Genomic DNA, 18,004 nt, shown 5'->3' with positions numbered 1-18,004 from the left:
GAGACGGAGGTGGGAGGTGGGCCTTACGCTGTGATGTAATTTCATGGAAACTGTTATGTGTGGTGATGCTGCATCGTACAGAGGCATCGAGCAGCGCAGCCTCCTACTGGCTGAGGAACAGACCACATGATCACAGCACAAATGAGTGTGACTGACTGGGAAAATATGATGTTTGTGTTGCCGCCTTATATTTAGCAGCAGTGTCCACATCTTGAGCATCAACAGCCATTTTGTTCTTTGAGCAAATGATGTATGATATACTGCAGCCTGAGGATTTTAATTCAATATATTGAGAATTCTTTGATTATAATAATTCTTTAGTTTTTTTTTGCAAACTAAAAATCATGCAGAGATTAAATGACCTGTAATAAGGATGATGCAATAAAGCACAGATTAATAAATGCTTGGTCTTTAATGAAGTCTGACATTACACAAAAGGTGTTATGTGTTTTGGTACTAGAGATGAAAATCACATTTGTATATGACCGCTGTGGATCTGAGAGGACACTTCAGCCTATTGTGGAAAATAATAGAACACTACCATCTTGTGGTGAAAATCATGAATTGTTTTGTTTAATTTGTTGTAGGCAGTCAGATGTCATTCATTGCTTGATGAATGTGAATAGCTTCAGTTCTAAAAAAAAAAAAGATTCTCACTGGGTAATGTTGACAGGCATAAAAAAAAAAGTAAAGTATGTTGTTAAAATGTCCCAAAAAATGTCCTAAAAATGTCATAGTATAGTACATCATCAAAATGTCATAAACAATGTTACAGTATAGTATGTCGTCAAACTATCATAAAAAAGGTCTTGGTATAGCGTGATGTCAAAATGTCATTAAGAAAGTCAAAGTATAGTATGTTGTCAAAATGTCCCCCAAAAGAGTCATAGTATAGTATGTTGTCCAAATGTTACAAAAAAATTCATAGCATGGTATGTCATTAAATTACATAAAAAATGTCACAGTATAGAATATTTTTCAAAATGTCATGAAAATGATCATAGTTAAGTATGTTGTCCAAATGTTATAAAAAAAAAAATGTCATATTAGGGTATGTCATCAAAACGTCATTAAGACAGTCATAGTATAGTATGTTGTCAAAATGTCGTAAAAAATGTCATAGTATAGTATGTGGTCACAACGTCCCAAAAAAAGTCCCAAAAAATAAGGTATGTTTGTCAAGATGACACAGAAAATGTCATAATATAGTATGTCGTCAAAATTTCACAAAAAAGTAAAAGTATGTTGTCAAAACTTAAAACATCAAAACATCTTAAAAAATGTCAAACTGTCATAAAAAAGTCATAGCATAGTATGTCGTCAAAATGTACCAAAAAATGGCATAGTATAGTATGTCATCAAAATATCATAAAAAATGTCATAGTAGTATGTCATCAAAATATCAAAAAAAGTCATAGTATAGTATGTTGTCAAAATGTACCAAAAAACACCATAGTATAGGATGTCATCAAAATGTCATAAAAGAAAAGTCAGTTTCTTTTGTTGTCAAAATGTACCAAAACACGTCATAGTATAGTATGTCGTCAAAATGTGACAAAAAAATATCATAGTATAGTATGTAATCAAAATGTAATAAAAAAAAAGTCATAGTATCGTATCTCCTCAAAGTGTCCAAAAAAACGTCATAATATAGTATGTCGTCAAAATATCATAAAAAAACCTCATCTTTTTGTATGTCGTCAAAATATACTCAAACACGTCATAGTATAGTATAATGTCAAAATGTACCAAAAATGTCATAGTATAGTATGTCATTAAAGTGTCCCAAAAAATGGCATCGTATAGTATGTCATCAAAATGTCATAAAAAATGTCATAATATAGTATGTCATCAAAATGTCATAAAAAAAGTTGCAGTATCGTGTGTCCTCAGAATGTCCCAAAAAATGTCACAGTATGGTATGTCGTCAAAATGTCATAAAAAAAAAGTCATAGTATAGTATGTCATCAAAATGTTATAAAAAAGTCATACTATAGTATGCCATCAAAGTGTCCCAAAAAATGGCATTGTAATGTATGTCGTCAAAATGTCATAAAATAAATGTCATAGTACAGTATGTCATCAAAATGTAAAAAAAAGTCATACTATGTTGTCAAAATGTACCAAAAATGTCATAGTATAGTATGTCGTCAAAATGTACAAAAAATGTCATAGTATGGTATCAAAATGTCATAAAAATGTCATAGTATAGTATGTTATCAAAATGTCATTAAAAAAAAAGCCATAGTGTAGTATGTCATCAAAATGTCATAAAAAAAATCATAGTATAGAATATCATCAAAGTGTCCCAAAAAATGGCATTGTATAGTATGTCGTCAAAATGTCATAAAAAAAAGTTTAAGTTCAAGTTTAAGTTTATTTGCTTTATTAATCCCCCTGAGGAGAAATTCAGTGTTTTCACTCTTGCTTGTCAATTAAAAAATGTCATAGTATAGTATGTTGTCAAAATGTACCAAAAAAGTCATAGTATAATATGTCATCAAAATATCATTAAAAAATGTCATAGTATAGTATGTTGTCACAATATACAAAAAAATGTCATAGTACAGGATGTCGTCAAAATATCATTAAAAAATGTCATAGTATGTTGTCACAATATACAAAAAAAATGGCATAGTATAGTATGTTGTCAAAAAATAACAAAAACCGTCATAGTATAGTATCTCGTCAAAACGTCACAAAAAAAGACGAAGTATAGTATGTCGTCAAAATGTCATTAAAAAAGTCATAGTATAGTATGTCGTCAAAATGTACAAAAAAAAGTCATAGTATAGTATGTTGTCAAAATGTCATAAAAAATGTCATAGTATAGTATGTCATCAAAATGTACAAAAAAATGTCATAGTATAGTATGTCGTCAAAATGTACAAAAAAAAGTCATAGTATAGCATGTCGTCAAAATGTACCAAAAATGTCATGGTATAGTATGTCGTCAAAATATAACAAAAACCGTCATAGTATAGTATGTCATTAAAATGTCATAAAAAATGTCATAGTATAGTATGTCGTCAAAATGTACAAAAAAATGTCATAGTATAGTATGTTGTCAAAATATAACAAAAACCGTGGTAGTATCTTATGTCGTCAAAATGTCATAAAAAATGTCATACTCACAGTATGTCGTCAAAATGTACCAAAAATGTCATAGTATAGTATGTCGTCAAAATGTACAAAAAAAAGGTCATACTATAGCATGTCGTCAAAATGTACAAAAAATGTCATAGTGTAGTATGTCATCAAAATATAACAAGAACCGTCATAGTAAAGTATGTCATCAAAATGTCATGACAAATGTAATAGTATAGTATGTCTTCAAAATGTACAAAAAAAATCATAGTATAGTATGTCGTCAAAATGTAACAAAAAAAATTCATAATATAGTATGTCGTCAAAACGTACCAAAAATGTCATAGTATAGTATGTTGTCAAAATGTAACAAAAACCGTCATAGTATAGTATGTCGTCAAAATGTACAAAAAAAAGTCATAGTATAGTATGTCGTCAAAACGTACCAAAAATGTCATAGTATAGTATGTCATCAAAATGCCATAACAAATGTAATAGCATAGTATGTCTTCAAAATGTACAAAAAAGTCATAGTATAGTATGTCGTCAAAACGTACCAAAAATGTCATAGTATAGTATGTTGTCAAAATGTACAAAAAAAGTCATAGTATAGTATGTCATCAAAATGCCATAACAAATGAAATACTATAGTATGTCGTCAAAATGTACAAAAAAAGTCATAGTATAGTATGTTGTCAAAACGTACCAAAAATGTCATAGTATAGTATGTTGTAAAAATATAAAAAAAACTGTCATAGCATCGTATGTCATCAAAATGTCATAAAAAATGTCATAGTATAGTATGTCGTCAAAATATAACAAAAACCATCATAGTATAGTATGTCATTAAAATGTCATAACAAATGAAATAGTATAGCATGTCGTCAAAACGTACCAAAAATGTCATAGTATAGTATGTTGTAAAAATATAAAAAAAACTGTCATAGTATCATATGTCATCGAAATGTCATAAAAAATGTCATAGTATAGTATGTGGTCAAAATGTAACAAAAACCGTCATAATAGTATGTCATCAAAATGTCATGAAAAAAGTCTTACTATAGTATGTCATTAAAGTGCCCCAAAAATGGCATAGTACAGTATGTCATCAAAAAGTCAAAAAAATGTCATAGAATAGTATGTCGTTCAAAATCATGAAAAGTCTTAGTATAGTATGTCGTTTAAAATCATGAAAAAAGTCATAGTATAGTATGTCATCAAAGTGTCCCAAAAAAAGTCATAGTATAGTATGTTGTTCAAAATCATGAAAAAAATCATAGTATCGTATGTCGTTCAAAATCATGAAAAAAAGTCATAGTATAGTATGTCGTTCAAAATCATGAAAAAAGTTATAGTATAGTATATTGTTCAAAATGATGGGGAAAAAAGTCATAGCAGAGTATGTTGTTCAAAATCATGAAAAAAAAAAGTCTTAGTATAGTACAAGGAACAGATGATAAAATTTTGGTTATCAGTTGAAGTGAATTGGATAACATAATAAAATGGCGGGAAATCCGAGCCGCTTGGCAGAGGTCTGCACTCTCCGAGTGCTTTTCTAGTTTAGTATGTTGTCAAAATGTCATTATAAACAGTCATAGAATGGTTTGTGTCAGTCAGCACTTTAACACTGTGTAAAGAGAATTTGCAATGTCAGATTTTGATTCAGGGCGGCACGGTGGTGTGGTGGTTAGCACTCTCGCCTCACAGCAAGAGGGTTGCCGGTTCGATCCCGGGCGTGGGAGCCCTTCTGTGCGGAGTTTGCATGTTCTCCCCATGTCAGCGTGGGTTCTCTCCGGGCACTCCGGCTTCCTCCCACAGTCCAAAGACATGCAGATTGGGGACTAGGTTAATTGATAACTCTAAATTGTCCATAGGTGTGAATGTGAGCGTGAATGGTTGTCTGTCTCTATGTGTCAGCCCTGCGATAGACTGGCGACCTGTCCAGGGTGTACCCTGCCTCTCGCCCGATGTCAGCTGGGATAGGCTCCAGCCCCCCCGCAACCCTCAAGAGGATGAAGCGGTTAGAAGAAGATTTTGATTCAGATATGTCAAAATCCTGATTGGTGTGTATCTGCATGATCACCTTTTTCTAATGGAGTCCCGCCAGTTTCAAGTCAGGGAGAATAACGCAGGAGAAAAAAAGACATTCAAAAATCTCCTGTGTGAAATCACCACAACTGTTCCAGCATTGTCAGAATACATTATGTTCATGTAAGACCCCATTACTGAGTAAGAAGCTCATTACAAATCTTTTACAGGGCCTCTAACCCCTGTTTCTCCAATCATCAGTGGGAAAAAATGATAACAATGAGACACATGATAACAAAAAAGGTTCCATGAAACTGAGTTTAATAGATTGTTAAAAATAAGGCTATGATGCTGTTTTAGCAAACATTGACCAGGAGGAACCACTGTTATGGCATCCAGAGGAGCCTGGTGCAACAGGTAAATGTGACCAGTCTCTGGGTATTACAGATAGACATACAGTGAGCACACATACACCACACATTTGCAAAATCAAACACACACTGACAAATGTGTCTTGCGTTCAAACCCTTACATGTACTGTACACACAAACACATACACACATATAGACATCCACCCCACCCAAAACGGTGGCAGTAAACGTAGATTTAGCCGAAAACATAGCAGTGTCCTCTTTAAAAAAAACATGCATAGCTTAGTACATGAATGTGTTGTTCGAAAAACCACCAAGTTATTGTTTGCACGCTTTGATCTCATGGTTTGTCAAAAATTTCCAACATGATTACATTAATGTCTTTTTATTTGACCATTATTAACAATCACATAAACTCATTGGACTATTTTGTTCACAATAGCCTCCCGTTATATTTTGCTCATGTAGAAAGTTACATTCTGAACCAAGATAGGCTCGACAAAGGAAATAAATACTGGAATGGCAAAAAAAAAATTGAAATGGACTGAAGACCCATCTTGGCCCAACTTTTCAGATATAAAAACAAATTAAAACACCTGCTTCATATTGGTATCCTGCTATCGTGTTACAGTCATCATCAAAATACTTAATAAAAGCATCTCACACATGAATACAAAACACAAACAGAGCCCAAAATAACCAAAAAAACAATGACAATAATTGCCTTCCAGGCCTTAAAATGTTTTTGTAACAACAAAACTAGGAATGATGAAGCAATCAGGAGAGACTCCCTTTAGTGCTGTGTGCATGTCCATTAGAAGGTGCCACACAAAAATGTTATTTTTAGTCAGATTCCCTTATTCAAGCTTATTTCCCAACAAGACGACGCCCTGAAAATACACATGTATGCCCTCAAATTATTAGACTCACGAGACATTTAAAATTGGAAAAGGGAAAAAAAAAAAATGAAATCGTCAGTTTCACGGTGCTTCTTCTTTCGTCCTTTGGTTATTGGGGTGACACCTTGCTACAAATATTTGTACATTTTGTTCCCTTCAGTTCATACCATGGGTATTCCTCTAAACCTCAAGCGACTAACATTTTAAAGTGCCAATGAGCTGAAGCAAACGGGAAGCACCAAGCTGGTGGCACAGGCAGAGTCTCCTCACACGACGGATGAGGGTTTAGCTTTAAGACGTCCGAGCAGGCACACACACTCGGACAAGGACACAGGATTTCCCCCATGCAGGCTAATACTAACCTACAGTACAGTAAGCTGGTTCTTCTACTTAGTATCAGTACCCAAACTGCTTAGACATTATTCATGACACTAAACATAAACCTGTGGCAAATAGGGCTCGGTGTCATTCAGTACTAATACACCCTCTCAGTGTTTTATTCTACCACTTCCGCTGAATAAAAGCACATTTAATTTGCCACTGGTACGTGCAAGTTGCTTTTCTAATAATCTGACTATACAGTAGAATAATCAGTCTCAGACAACACATTCAGAGAATTGAACCTTTTGAAATGTTGTTTACAGTTTGACTTGTAGGGAACATACTGACACCCAGCCCTACTGGTAGAGATAATAAAAATGCTCAGTGATGCATACACACAGCTGACACTCACACACGTATAGACGTGGTTTACAAATGTAAAAGTCTTATGTGTATAATATAAAATATACTTCAGTTCAACTTTCCGCTCCTTTTTTAATGACTGCAAAACTGCTTCAAGCGCTTTTCCCTTTTGACTTTCACATCTAAACCCTTTTACACATTTGGGAGACCATCAGCTTTCATACATTACCTGATCAACCTAACTTGGCCTTTTCTTCAGTGTGCACCAGCTTTTCCAACACCTGGACCTTGGACGTATTCTTTAAGTTAACATAAAACTCACCTTACCTAATTCAAATTCATAAAGAATAAACTGTACAAAACATGGACTAAAAATAATTGTTTTTTACAAAGTAGTCAACTACTCAGGCATTAAGAACAATCAATAATATCAAATTAAAAACTTCGAGGAGGACATGCAGGGGTTTGGTGGGCGGTCCTGGCGTTGACATAACAGTCTGTGATTTCTGTTTTTTCTTTTCAATCATTAGATGTTGTGACCTGCCAGACAATAAGATGGCTCCGCTCAGCCTTGGTAGGTGGCGACTGCTGGCTGCCTGTTGGCTCTGATAAACCGTCCAACTCACCGCCTTCATCACCTGAGGAGGAGGAAGATGAGTCAAACAAACAGCATATAGTATAAGGTGTGTCACAGTGAACAGATGGGGCCTTTTTGCACCAGTTTTAAAAAGAAAAAAATCACTAAAAATCTCTTGGAAAGCATGCCATAAGGATGCTGTAAAGTGTCAAAGTGAAGTATGCCATTAAAATAATGTAAGGAAAGCTGATAGTATAGAATGCCTTGAAAAATGTCATAGTATAGTTTGTTGTTAAAATGTCATAAAAAAAAAGTCACAGTATAGTATGTCATCAAAAAGTCATAAAAAAAAGTCATAGTATAGCATGTCATCAGAATGTCATAAAAAACATAGTACAGTGTGTCATCAGAATATACAAAAAAAATGTCAAAGTATAGCATGTCATCAAAATATACCCCCCAAAAAAAGTCATAGTATAGTATGTCGTCAAAATGCACCAAAAAAAGTCATAGTATGTCGTCAAAGTGTCATAAAAAAGTCATAGTATGGTATGTTCTCAAATTTCACCAAAAAAAAAAGTCACAGTATAGTATGTCATCAAATTTCACCAAAAAAAAAGTCATAGTAGAGTTTGTCGTCAAAATGTGATAAAAAAAAGTCATTGTATAGCATGTCATCAAATTGTACCAAAAAATGTCATAGTATAGTATGTCGCTAAATTTCACCAAAAAAGTCATAGTATAGCATGTCGTCAAAATATCATAAAAAAACGTTATAGTACAGTATGTTGTCAAAATGTGATAAAAAAAAGGTCATAGTATAGTATGTCGCCAAATTTCACCAAAAAAAGTCATAGTATAGGATATCATCAAAATGTCATTAAAAAACGTTGTAGTACAGTATATTGTCAAAATATGATTAAAAAAAAAAAGTCATAGTATAGTATGTCGCCAAATTTCACCAAAAAAAGGTCATAGTATAGTATGTCGTCAAAATGTCATAAAAAATAATCATAGTATAGTATGTTATCAAAGTGTCCCAAAAAATGTCATAGTATAGTTTGTTGTCCAATTTCACCCAAAAAGTCAAAGTATAGTATGTCATCAAAATATACCGAAAAAAAAGTCATAGTATAGTATGTCATCAAAATATACCAAGAAAAAAAAAAAGTCATAGTATAGTATGTCATCAAAATATACCGAAAAAAAAAGTCATAGTATAGTATGTCGTCAGAATGTCATAAAAATGTTATAGTACAGTGTGTGTTCAGAATATACAAATAGTATAGTATGTCGTCAAAATGTCATAGTATGGTATGCATGAAGGGACCTTCAAACAACGTTATGAAGCAGCAACTCAGTGAGTGCGGTTGTTTTTTTCAGATCATGTTAAATCCAGTAGCATTTCATATATAAAACTACACAGAATCACACTATGTGCCCAACAATGAAATCAATGCAAACGTTACCCTGCAGGCATCCTGTATATTACTCTTCATGTGAATTCAAATGCAACCTTTAATAATTTGCAATTCACTGAGGAGAACCATGTGCACCACCTGTTGTGTCCAACTAAGTGAATACTCAGCACTCCATCTGTGTTTTGTCAGCAGTGCCAGTAGTAGTGACATACTCACCCATTCTGAAGTCAATGTAGCCTTCTCCTCCACTCATGACCAGGTATGTTTTGGGCTCAGAGGTTGCTGTGTCAGAGGATTCAGATGGAGGGTCATCAGAGCCTGAATCTGCACTGCCTGGAGGGGGCATCGCCTGACCTGGGACAATAAATCAAACATGTTTTGTTTACAGGCCTTGTTGTTAATGAGGGGACGCTGGAATCAGGAAGCAGCCGCCATTTTTACTCCATAATTTACTTAAAGAATTACTTAATTATGAACACTCATGAATATATTTTCTGTCAACTGATATTCACACAATTGTGCATAATAAAGATAAATGCTGCAACTAACAATTGTCTTCATTATCAATTGAACTGTACATTATTTTCTTGATTGTTCCATCTATGAAATGTCAAAGAGCAGTAAACAATGTCTTCAAATGTCTTGTTTTGTCCAACCAACAGTAAATAATCCAAGATATTCCATTTACAATGATATGAAACAGAGAAAAGCATCAAATGATCACATTTCAGAAGCTGCAACCAACACATTTTCTGACTGACAATTTATGTTATCAATATAAATCCCAATTAGTTTTCTTTTTTATATATTTTTCCTGTAAATGGCGTTGCTGGCTACAGGTTTGTGTTATCGTACCAGATGTGAAATCATGTCAATTACTCAAATACAGTAATTTGACGGATGCACATGGTTAGACACTGTCAGTAGTTAACTGTTATTAATCATGCAGCATTTACCAAAGTTTATCACCAATTGTCACTTACCTGGCACAGTGACAAAAAACTTGACAGCATCTCGATGTCCATGGAAGCACAGCTGGGCGTGGGCCATGGAGCAGTATGGCACAAAGCTGCCCTGCACACCACAGTCTGAACTGTCATCACCATAAACCCGTACAGCACTGCCGGGCCGATTTGGCACTGTTCCCGTTGTCTTGTTGGCTGTGGAATGAGAAAGAAAGTAATAAAAGCTATTCAAGTCACAACTTGCATTTTATCTTCACAAGAAGGCCACCTGTGGGTGAAGGGGGCAGTGCAAAAGACAAAAGATGAGGTCTTGGGTGAGACGATTAAATCTCAGGGGCAGGAAGTGTATCAAAAATCATCAGCGCTCATGGCTCACTGAGGCACATACACAATCTAGACATCCTATTTAGTGTAACACTGATTTTCCATCTGCAAAAACAAGACAAAGCAGGGTTATGAGCAGAGGTGGCCTGCACACAGTCTCTCAGACAGACAGCAGAGTGGCCTGTGGGTTCATGTCAGTCTGACAACAGAGGAGTCTGTTTGCCCTCATTGTTTTTGAAAAAAGTGAGACACCCATGCAAAAAGAGAGCTCTATGCTTCTGACCAGCGAGCGGAGCCTGTGGGAGAGAAGTTAAAGGTTCAACAAAAATAAGATCTTCGGCACTCTCGCAGTCACACTCCATGTCAAGAGCAGTTCAAGACAGAAAGCAAGAATCACAGTGAACTGCACAGAACATAAAGGACGATGGAAACGAGGGATGAAAACTAGCCGACATGCTTCAAAAAGTTTAAATATTTGAGAGCAAGCAGCACTCCTCAATTTCCTCTAAAACAGAGCTGTGGAGTATGAACCTGCAAAACGGTGCTGAGACACAGTGCTGTGTGAGCTACGCAGTGACTGTGAGACCTGTATCCATGGCAACCCAGGGTTGTCTTTTATTCAACAAGTAGCGCCTGGGTGGTAACAATCGCTGCATTGTCTGAACGTGCCTTGAGAGAAATCTAGGACACAGATACACAGTGGGAAGTGAGTGCAGAAAGGATGTATGGCAGCCAGGATTCAGAGAGGCTGAAGAGGTTTGTATGCCAGGGTGAGACTTTATTTTAAAGGGATAGTTCGTGATTTGGAGAAATATGCTTCTTTGCTTTCATGCCAAGAGTTTTATGGCATTTGTGGCAGCCTGCCATGATGTCAACATTTAGGGTGAGTTGCCTGTTCCAACTCGTCTTGTCGCAAATCTTAGGTCTGAACTGGGCTTGAGACCCCCCCACTTAAAAGGATAGTGCACCCAAAAATGAAAATTCAGCCATCATCTACTCACCCATATGCCAAGGGAGGCTCAGGTGAAGTTTTAGAGTCCTCACATCACTTGTACAGATCCCAGGGGAGGGGGGGTGGCAACACAACTGCACCTAATGGAGGCTGACGGCGCCCCAGATTCAAACGTCCAAAAACACATAATTGAAACCACAAAATATCTCCATACAGCTCGTCCGTAGTGGTTTTGTGGTTTCAATTATGTGTCTTTGGATGTTTGAATCTGGGGTGCCGTCAGCCTGCATTAGGTGGAGTTGTGATGCTACCCCCTCTCCCCTGGGATCTCTGTAAGTGATGTGAGGACTCTAAAACTTCACCTGAGCCTCCCTCGGCATATGGGTGAGTAGATAATGGCTGAACTTTCATTTTTGGGTGCACTATCCCTTTAAATTCTAATTCTGTGGGAAACACTGGATTGATCCCACTCTCATGTCTGTATGGTAAACATGAAGATATCTACTGACACCTCTAAAGCTCACTAATAAAATATTATATCTGGTGTCTTTAATCTGTACCACCCAGGGCGTGGTCTTTGATCTCTTTGCCAAACACTAATAAACATACATTCATTCATGAAAATGAAGTGTTTAATTCCAATCCATCCAAGCCACAAATTATTTACAAGAAAGAAGAAAATGATAAGTTTTGTTAAAGAAAGGGAAATCTACTCAGATACCATGTTTGCACAGAAACTCCAGTGATTACAACAGTGATTAAGAAGCCTCATGGGAACTACAGGGAATGTAGGGCTGCAACTAACCATTATTTTCATTGTCGACTAATCTGTCGATTTATTTCTTCAATTAGTTGACTTATGATTTTATTAAAAAACGTGTTAAAATGTTGAAAAATGTCAGTCTGTCTCTCCCAAACCCCAAAACTATGTCATCTAATGTCTTGTTTCGTACTCACACCAAAGGGTTTTAGTTCACCGTCTCGGGAGAGTGTGTAAAGCTGCTGCCAATATTTGAATGTGAGAAGCTGCAATAAGAGTATATTGGGGTACTTTAATAGTACTTTTCTACGGAAAAAGACTCAAACCGATCAGTCGACTACTAAAATAGTCACTGATTATTTTAATAGACGATTACTCATTAGTTAGTCGACTAATCATTGCAGCCTTAAGAGAATGTTGAGATTGTTGTACAGGGTAAACCTGAGTGTGCTGATGCGGTGTGGTTGTGTGTGATACCTTCAGACAGCGGGATGGAGATGATGACACCGTTTCCTGTCCCAACCCAGAGTCGGCTGCAGGACACCATCAGAGCTGTGATTCTCACAAACGAGAAGCCCAGTTTACCCGTACCTGCGACACACACAGAACACACACTTCATCTTTCAATCCATGTGCAAATGATTTGGAGGAAACAATTCAGTATCAATCGAAATATAAAGAAGCTGGTCTCAAAATGTAAGAAAAAAAATGGTCATATTAAAGTCAGAGGAGAAATCTTTTCTGAGAAAAAGTGACCAGTTGGTAGGAAGACAAAAGCCTGCATACCCAACATCTTGCTGACGTAGGGCTCGATGTCCACGTCCTGGAGGTGCTGGTAGGTGTGTGCGTGAAACAAGCGTAGAGTTGAATCCAGTCGAATGGACACCCAGATGCCGTCTCCAACCCAGGCCAGCTGCCGCACCTGACTCTCCTTGCGAGGATGAGCGTCAAACGACTTCTGCTCAGACGTGACAGATTGAGATGATATTAGAACATTATGGAAATGTTCAATGTAGGATTTTCAAATGTCACAGCAAGAAACATCTTAGTCAGTGAGTAATACTTTTGTTAAATATGACCGCTGTACCTCTATCCTCATGGCCTTAGGCTGGATGACGTAGATCTTGTTCCTGTAGCCACACCACACCTTGTCATGGACTACTGTCATACAGCGGATAGAGTGGTGAGGCCGGCCCAGATCCAACAGGTGATAGTTGGTTAAATCCCACTGACCGTCTGCTTGGGAGGAAGAAAGAGAACAATGAGAACGCTTGTGGCATCATCAAAAATACCTCCAAGGGTGTAAATACTATGACAAAAGAAAGAACTTCTCCTGATAGTTTTAGCTTCCTTCTGAATTGCTGACACTTCACAACATTTATAAAAATGGTGCACGTGGATTCATACCAAAAACTGTGAAGAAATTATGCACGTCTGAAAAGAGTGCTATCCCACATACTCACCAATGCCTCTGTGGAAAATCGCTAATGTCCCATCAGCCAAAGCTACCAGGACTCTTCCTTTAACGTGCCTGTAAAAGAAATAAACACACTCTTTTCCCACACTTTTCTGTAGCTATGAATCTATATTTGGTTTGTGTGTGTCCTTGAATAACTGCACTATCGACTTTGTACTCACACTATGCTGAGGATGGAGTCTTTCAGTTTGATGGCGTGGAGACACTTCCTCCATCGAGCCACAGACGAGTGCACATAGAGACTTTAGAAGGAGAGACAGAGAGGTGAAGAAAGGCCGATCAGAGAGCAGTACTGGCTTACAAGGAGTGGATTTCAAACTTAAATAGAATATAGACTTGATTTCATATTCAGTCCTTAAATGCTCACAGAGTAAAAAGCTTTATGATGATGTTTCGCTAATGGATTAATAGCACCATCTAGTGGCTGTTTTCCTGCTCACCATCCATTCTGAGCTCCCAGCCACATGGTGGGCAGTGCGCTGCTCATTCTCAGGATTTCTCCTTCTGACCTGTCCGAGTCCTCTGGGAACAACGGCTCACCATCCTGCCCACAGCCCCTGGATCACAAAAGGTAGAAGATTCACCAGTTTTTAAAATGCATCAATTATACAAAACTGTAACAGCTGACCACCTCTTCAAGAAGATCTCAGTCCAGTTGTTTTGGTGCACACCCAAGTGCGATTGCGGTGTTCACACCTGCCCAAATGAACCACACTTATGTGGCAAATGAACCTGAGTTCAACTGAACCGCACCACACAGGGCAGGAGTGAAAGCACCCTTAGTTAGTCAATACAACCTTGAACCTCTACGTATCTTAGCGCTTACTAAAACCACCCGACGATAATATCAATGTTCACCTCTCTGTGTCAGCAGAAGGGGAGTCAGTGGGTCCCACACCCAGTGGGTCGGTGAACACATGCTCCGTGTAGATTCCTGGCTGGTTCTGATCAGCTCCGTGTTCCTCCTCTCCTTCTTCGCCCATGCCAGCGTTAGCCTCCGTTGCTTCCGTTGCCTCTTCGGCCGTGGGAACGCCGTCTTCTGCTGGACTGGTCTCTCTGGACAGCTCAACTGTGGGCAACATGGATCACAACATGATCCATTTATTTGGCTTGTTAGATTCACAAGTACCACTTTGTAATGCAAGCTCCTGCTGGATCCAATTACCTAGCATCCCCTATGCTAGCAGTATGGCTGTAAAACAAATTGGAACATACTTGATCAGCAGAGAAGTACCTGAGCTGGAGATGCCACTGTGCTCAGCCGGCTGGTCTGAGACACCTGCGCTGGCCGTCTGGGGGATGGCGGTGGTCCCCTCTGCTGCCATGGCACCATCGCTGCCTGTTGAGCCCACACTGGCCACACTGCCGGCCAGTGACACCCCGTCACCTTGGCTAGCCTCTGGGTCCTGGGGAACCTCCTCGCCTGCTGGAAAATCAGTCTCCAAAACTCCTAAAAAACAACACAAACAACCTCACAGTCAAAACTCAGCTGACAGGATCACAGAGAAATGATGCAGTCATGGATGACAAAGATAAAACCCATTAACCCAACCCGCACAAACAAACCACTCAGCCCACCTGGCACGCTGGCAATGCAGACAACGTGGGTGTTGCAGGCATAGAAGCTGTCAAGTAGGTCAGAGGGCTGACTGGCATCCAGCACCATGACCTTGGTGGAGGAGTGAGTGCTGGTGCACACCCACACCCTGCTGGATGTCTCGTCCTGAATGACCAGCTCCTTCTCCTGCTCCCCTTTCTCCTGATCCTTACAGACAACATGAAATCAGCCAACAGTCTCAACAGAATTTAAACCAAAGTTTGAGGACTTTGTGAACTCTGAATGCTTCTTCCTTGATATACTTACCTTACTCTCGTGCTCCAACTGGTCCAGGCTACTCTGGGAACCTTTTGTCTGCTTCATGAGCTCTGGTAATGTCCTCCCCCCAGACAGATTGACCCCTGCAGCACACCACAGCTGGGGAACAGACGACACTTTACAAAATAGCACAATAGACAGTATGCTGCTTGTGGTGTTATCTAGTCTTGACTTACGTACCTTCATAGAAGCATCTTTCTGATCCAGAGGTCTCAAGTACACGGGCACAGGTAAGTTCATTTTGTTCTCCACCTGTCCACCATTTGCCACCTGTCGGGCATAACAAGCACATGGAAAGGACACAGGCTTTTAAAACAAATTTTCACCCAGATTTAGTCAGCTAGTCAGACCATCTGCAGGAGCAATACGACGCAAAGGGAGAGATGTGAGCTACAATTTTAGTCAAAAGTTGATACACATGTTTCTGGATCTGTGACTCACGTCTTTATCTCTTAGGGGTGGGAATTGCCAGAGGACCCATGATACGATATGATCACGATACTTTTGTCATAATGCAATATTATTGTGATATGGTGAGAATTGCGATAAAAAACATTGCACTATATTACCTTTTTTTTTCAACTGCAAATTATTTCCGTAAAGGAAAACTTTGCCAACATCAGATTTACCTCATAAGATAAAGTTTTCAGTCTGTTCATCTGATTTCAATACTTTTTATTGCAGTGAAATGTGATGCAAAGCAGACAGGCTGACCAATACCGTCAACCTGTCAGAAAAGCTGCATACACCTGACAAACTGACAGCAGATTTAATGCCCTCTGTGAGGCCAGGTTAAGCATGTGAGCGCAACACTTCACATGCAGGTATCCCATGTTAGAAGCATTGTCAGTTACAACCACAATCCCCCATTCATCTCCTGCATTTTGCAGAAGGACAGCAATGTTTGCTCCAGTGTGACTTTCGTGTACCGCTCTAGTTTGGAGAACGTGAGACAGCAGTAGTGTGCCATTATAGTAGGAGGTGGGAATCACCAGAGGATCAACGATACGATATTATCATGATACATTAGCACATTACATTAAAATCAATACTTGGCACTGTGTGACGATACAATATTGACACAAAATATTTGTGACTGTGATTTTTACTGTATTGATTTTTCCCCCCACCTCTATTATCTCTGAGGTCCATCGCAATAAACTTCAATAAATCTGCTTAAAACACATAGCAGTAAGATGCTCTTTGCCTGAGAATCTTCATGTTTTTGTGTTTTCTTCAGTATCATCTAATCCATTGATAGTCTTCTGTACATTTATAGATACAATGCAAACAGGAAGTGCCAACAGTACTTTAAGAGGTGCTCTAGTTGGAGCCCACAGTTTAAAGACAGCACTGAGCTCCATCTGGTGGACGACTAAAATGTTTTCTTTGCAAGAGAGTGGTGAAGTTTAACTGAACCAAATCAATGGAAAAAAAAACAGCCATATTTCGTCCTACGTGAGTCAAATTCAACCTTTCATTTCCTACCTTGTATTTGCTGGGCAGGCTCCAGCCGTGTGCAGTGACTCGCCCATCCTCCTTCTGCATGTGAGCCTTGACCTGTCTGTACTGGGCTCTCTTCTGCTCTTTACGTGATGGCGAACTGCACTGGTCCTTCCTAAAGGAGGAGCAACGACAAAGAGAAATGCCAGCAGCTTACAGATACATTATATAACTGTATGTTATTGCAGGTCATTAGGTGAGACAGACAACCATTCACACTCACATTCACACCTATGGGCAATTTAGAGTCACCAGTTAACCTGCATGTCTTTGGACTGTGGGAGGAAGCCGGAGTACCCGGAGAAAACCCACACTGACACGGGGAGAACATGCGAACTCCACACAGGAGGGCTCCCCCACCCCAGTGTTGGAACCCCCTACCCTGGATTCAAACCTGGAACCCTCTTGCTGCGAGGCAACGATGCTAACCACTGTACCACCAAAATAATACGTCTACAAACATTTTTGGAATGAGTCAAATTAAAACCGTAAATTATCAGAATGTAATCACTGATTTGACTTTTTTTCCAAAGTTTTTGGATTGGTATCAATTAAGTTTCACATGTGGTGCCTTTTTTTAAAATTTCCTTCATGTTCTCATGGATAAAAAACACCAAACACTGTCACTTGATCCATTACTCACTCTTCATTGAGGAAGTCGAACGTCTTGGACTTCTCTGTGGGGAACTGGGAGAAGGTGCTACTCCTCTTTACCATGCCGCCGGGAGCGTTGTACTTCATGTTGGCCTGGGACTCCACCTTCTTTATAGCCGGGGCACTGGAGGAGGAGCTAAACAGTCTGCTGAAGCTGCAGGTGGCGACGTTACAGAGAGCCAGGGGGGAAACAGAGCAGACAGGAGTGCGGGGAAAAAGCAAGGAAGGGGGGGTCACCGACTGACCAACCAACCAGACAACCAAGGAACCACCAACATTTACTGTACAGTGACGTAAAGCATGCTGGGAGTCTTGGAATAGCTGAGCACTTCCTAACTGTGGATATTGAACATCAATACTTTTCAAGCACGAACCAAATTGTGCATTTAGCAGTGTGAGAGTGTCAAGTTAGACAGTTTTGCACTT

General features: G+C 38.6%; 1 protein-coding gene across 6 annotated transcripts in view; it reads right to left on the bottom strand.

Annotated features, from left to right (window-relative positions):
- Window positions 1-5,427: 5,427 nt before the first annotated feature.
- The window catches only part of spag9a (sperm associated antigen 9a), a 39,479-nt gene continuing 26,902 nt past the window's right edge, over window positions 5,428-18,004 (bottom strand). For 4 of the 6 annotated variants that reach the window (XM_049561716.1, XM_049561719.1, XM_049561718.1 and 1 more), the window contains 16 exons: window positions 17,568-17,732; window positions 16,910-17,039; window positions 15,602-15,691; window positions 15,410-15,520; window positions 15,124-15,310; window positions 14,780-14,995; window positions 14,404-14,614; window positions 13,986-14,102; window positions 13,707-13,787; window positions 13,532-13,599; window positions 13,156-13,307; window positions 12,855-13,026; window positions 12,546-12,659; window positions 10,051-10,227; window positions 9,284-9,421; window positions 5,428-7,707 (listed from right to left, as the gene is read on the bottom strand). In XM_049561716.1, the coding sequence (XP_049417673.1) occupies window positions 7,589-7,707; window positions 9,284-9,421; window positions 10,051-10,227; window positions 12,546-12,659; window positions 12,855-13,026; window positions 13,156-13,307; window positions 13,532-13,599; window positions 13,707-13,787; window positions 13,986-14,102; window positions 14,404-14,614; window positions 14,780-14,995; window positions 15,124-15,310; window positions 15,410-15,520; window positions 15,602-15,691; window positions 16,910-17,039; window positions 17,568-17,732 (2,248 nt within the window). In that variant the 3' untranslated portion in view covers window positions 5,428-7,588. The remainder of the gene's footprint in view (window positions 7,708-9,283; window positions 9,422-10,050; window positions 10,228-12,545; window positions 12,660-12,854; window positions 13,027-13,155; window positions 13,308-13,531; window positions 13,600-13,706; window positions 13,788-13,985; window positions 14,103-14,403; window positions 14,615-14,779; window positions 14,996-15,123; window positions 15,311-15,409; window positions 15,521-15,601; window positions 15,692-16,909; window positions 17,040-17,567; window positions 17,733-18,004) is intronic. The other 2 variants (XM_049561717.1, XM_049561721.1) reach the window with 1 other exon arrangement.

Source organism: Epinephelus fuscoguttatus, linkage group LG19 (genome assembly GCF_011397635.1).
Source record: "Epinephelus fuscoguttatus linkage group LG19, E.fuscoguttatus.final_Chr_v1".
Taxonomy (NCBI): Eukaryota; Metazoa; Chordata; class Actinopteri; order Perciformes; family Serranidae; genus Epinephelus; species Epinephelus fuscoguttatus.
Note: the sequence above shows the minus strand (reverse complement) of the source record. Positions and strands in the feature narration are given on the sequence as shown.